This window comes from Pseudorasbora parva, chromosome 5 (assembly GCF_024679245.1).
Source record: "Pseudorasbora parva isolate DD20220531a chromosome 5, ASM2467924v1, whole genome shotgun sequence".
NCBI lineage: Eukaryota > Metazoa > Chordata > Actinopteri > Cypriniformes > Gobionidae > Pseudorasbora > Pseudorasbora parva.
The window spans coordinates 53401321-53405260 of NC_090176.1; the positions used below are offsets into that span (position 1 = coordinate 53401321).

General features: G+C 42.8%; 1 protein-coding gene across 1 annotated transcript; it reads right to left on the reverse strand.

The window, feature by feature from the left end:
- Positions 1-582: 582 nt before the first annotated feature.
- Positions 583-2274, reverse strand: sox21b (SRY-box transcription factor 21b). The gene has a single exon (XM_067445146.1). The coding sequence runs from the start codon at positions 1840-1842 to the stop codon at positions 1150-1152; it is 693 nt and encodes a 230-aa protein (XP_067301247.1). The 5' UTR covers positions 1843-2274; the 3' UTR covers positions 583-1149.
- Positions 2275-3940: the final 1666 nt, after the last annotated feature.

The window sequence follows — 3940 nt, forward strand, 5'->3', positions numbered from 1 at the left end:
TCTCCAAAGCCAGGCCGGAAGTTCCGTGGAGAGCCGCGATCGCGCTTCACAATAGAGAATAAAGCGTTCAATTAACCGTGGCGGAGGTAATTATCCCTGGACAGTGCAAATTAGTTTTGCATAATTGGTCTGAGCCATATGAATTAACTTCTTAATGTAATCTGAGAGGGCTTACACACCGAGAACGAGCGAGCGGGAAGAAAACATGCACGGTTTATTTTATATATATATATATATATATATATATATATATATATATATATATATATATATATATATATATATATATATATATGTTTCAGAACTAATGACAAAGAATATAAAACATTAATGTGTTGACTGCGTGTCTCGTTTTTCTGCCTAAAGCAGCGAAAGTCCTCCGCTTTATCTCCCCATTCATGATTTGAGTTGTGATAAATCAGGATTTTGGCTCTTGATTACAAAGACTTGCTTTAGAATTCCGAGTAATTCTATTCAAAGCGCGAACAAAAGCGTCCTTTAGAGGAAACTTTACACTTCACCTGCTCCGAAGGCATTCAGATACAAATCTTGAGCAAGAACTACAGAGCAATTTCCTTTTCCCCCGCATAGGCTTTATTATATCCCACTTCTCCAGTGGGCACTTTAAGTACATATAAGTGGAATTATGCAAAACATATATAACATACAATTTCACTTCGAGTTAGTAAAAAAAAAAAAAAAAACCGGACTGTGAATGCTCGGTCTCGGGGATGTTATTAATAATGTGTTTCTCTTTATTAAATGACAAGTGCTCGTTGTGTGCAAATATCAAAAAAACACGGCGATTGGGTTTCACTGACTGGACAATAAATATTACAAACATCCATAGCCTAGATTTCGGCATTTAGAGCACGAGCTGGATAATGTTTAATAAAACTGTACACATTTACAGACTTGATGAAAAAGAAACGTTTCAGAATAAAACAGCATTTCTCCTTCCGATAATAAAGCAGATCGCGATCGCGAGAGTCAACAGGTGCGCCGTGTTATTTATTCACATTGATAAGGGCAGCACATCTGCTTTTCCAGAGTTACCTTAATCATCATCAGACAAACACATGTCCAGCTCAGTGCATGCTCCACGTGTCTTATTTCACATTTTAGAAACTTGCTGTCCAGTCCAGAGTCTCATAACGCCGCGGCGTACGCGGGATACGGCTCGAGCGGGGGTTTGCCCATCCCCGGGAGTAAAATATAGGCGAGGGGCGGCTGGAGCCCCGCGGAGGGCCACGCGGCGCAGTTACACGGGATCATATAGCCCGGGTTACCGGGAGACGGGTGCGAGTGCGCGTGCCCGGAGAACCCCGTGGCCGTCGGGTAGCCCAGCGGGGAGCTGTAGGGGAACGACGGAGGGGAAAGGTCGGTCATTTTGGAGCCCAGGTCAAAAAAGGAGTATGGGTTGGCGGAGAGGGACGGGTTGAAGAAGACCCGAGCCGCCGCTGCCGCCGCCGCCGCCGCCGCTTTATCCGGTCCGGCCATCAGAGACTCGCTCAGCGGCATCTTCAGCGCGTCGTGCTCGCCCAGGTTATACGCCATCGGGAACGCGAACTTGTCCTTCTTCATCAGGGTTTTGGGCTTCCTCCGCGGGCGGTATTTGTAGTCGGGGTGCTCCTTCATGTGCATGGCCCGCAGCCGCTTCGCCTCGTCGATGAACGGCCGCTTCTCCGACTCCGACAGAAGTTTCCACTCGGCGCCGAGCCGCTTACTGATCTCAGAGTTGTGCATTTTGGGGTTCTCCTGCGCCATTTTGCGGCGTTGCGCGCGGGACCACACCATGAACGCGTTCATCGGACGCTTAACGTGATCCATTGGCTTGGACATGATGAGGGGAACACCTGTGCAGGTACAAATCCGGGACACTTTATCAGCTCTCGAAATCACGCGATGCGCTTAAGTCTTCAGTGCGTCATTCTGTCGAGTCCAAGTCGAGCGTAATTAACTTTTTCTTTCCTTTTTTTGTTGTTGTTTTTTCACGAGCGCAATGTTCTCAGATGCATTGTTGCTTTGGTTATATCCCGTGGAAGGAAAAGTATGTGTGTGAAGTCCTTCGCTGTGTGTGTGAAGTCCTTAGCTGTGTGTGTTCCGCGCGCGCATGGTGGAGCGACCGCCGCGTCAAACTTAACTCGAGTGATTGTCAGTCCGAGAGTCGCAACATGTGAAGTAATGAGCAGGTACTGAGCGCGCTTCTGCGCATGCGCACTGTATCTGTCAGCCCTCGCGCGCGCGCCGGCATCCCACCCAGCGCGAGGACGAGAGTGCAATGATAAACTCACTCTGCTCAGGGAAAAGCGATCCAGCAGTGTGTGTGTGTGTGTGTGTGTGTGTGTGTGTGTGTGTGTGTGTGTGTGTGTGTGTTTACTTGTTTATATCACATTGCCCAAATGTCCACACAATGTAATATACATCTAAGATCAGCAGCCAGCGATGTAAATGGATTTAAAATCATACTAAATTATGTTTTTTTATATTTATTTTATTTTTTATTTTTTATGTAGACTAAAAATGCAGAATGTGTCCTGCGATGGGTAGGTTTAGGGGCAGTGTGTGTGTGTGTGTGTGTGTGTCATAGCAGATGAACGCACGCGCTTTAATAGTCAGTTTTACAGCGACTGACGACTTTTAAAATTAGGATATTTTAGTGAGGCCTGCAAAGGCTTTTACGTGTTTTGTATACTGATATATATATATAGGCTATATGCATGGTGTATTTATTGCATTTGTTATTATTTATTTATTGCATGTAAATCTTTTTGTTTTAAAATAATATAATTCTTACGCGTCGTCAATGATTCGTCCAATGAGGATCCTAAAAAAAGCGCCGGACTGTTGCCATGGTTACCCTCCCAGGTGACCGTAACTTTACGCTTTCTGACTCATTTGCATTTTAACGTTTTAATATTGGAATCACATTTAGCATTAAATGATAAAACACTTTTTTAACTATGCACCCTATATAGGTGCATGTAATTTGCTCTGAATTAAATTGATGAAAAAAAGTGTAATATCCTCTCTCTGTGTTATAAAAAAATATATATATAATGATAGCCAGAATTACATCTGGAAAAGAGCACGCGCGGAAATAAAAGCACGTGTAGTGTAATTGATCAGAATATGTTCAGGTGTTTATCGCACTTCAAAGGCTTCCCGTGACCCGGGAATATTATATATAATTACAGATTTATCGCGTAAAGTGTGTGTGTGTGTGTGTGTGTGTGTGTGTGTGTGTGTGTGTGTGTGTGTGTGTGTGTGTGTGTGTGTGTGTGTGTTATTAAAAACGAGTGGCGGAAATCATTTAATTCCGAAGGCTCTCAGAAACTGAAATATTTCCTCTTGTAATATTATTGAGCAATAGGGAATGTTTATGAATGATCCCGATCGAAAGTGGAGCGTTATGAGCACCCGCAGCCTTCCGATCACAGAGGAGATCGATAATCACACGCTTATTATTAGAGGAATCTTCCTGAAGAAAGTCCTCGTGCTCTGAAACTCTGGGCTCATCTACTGTCCGCCATTATTCGGCTTCTGAAGTGTAATCAGGCCTATCGAATGAGATTAATGTTTAGTATTATAGTATTAATGTGCTTTAGTCCGGATGAGACGACGAGGATGATGACGTGTCCGGCCAGATGATTGACAGCTCGCACTGTACAACGCGCGCTCGACTGATTATATAAAACACATCATCAACAGTTCATGCATATTATTTTTGAACTCGTTCGCAAAAAAAACAAAAACAAAACAAAAAATCAAGAAAAATAAATGTACAAAAATATTATTTATAATTATTGAAGGTAAGACTTTATTTTACAGTGCCCCATAATAAAATATGCATAATTACACGCAACTAATCCTACAGTAGTTGATTAATATTACTCATATAATTAGACTTTAATGACACCTTAAAATAAAATTGCTTTAT

Excerpts from the sequence above, each read along its gene's own strand:
- sox21b (XM_067445146.1), bottom strand. The coding sequence starts at position 1,842 with ATGTCCAAGCCAATGGATCACGTTAAGCGTCCGATGAACGCGTTCATG.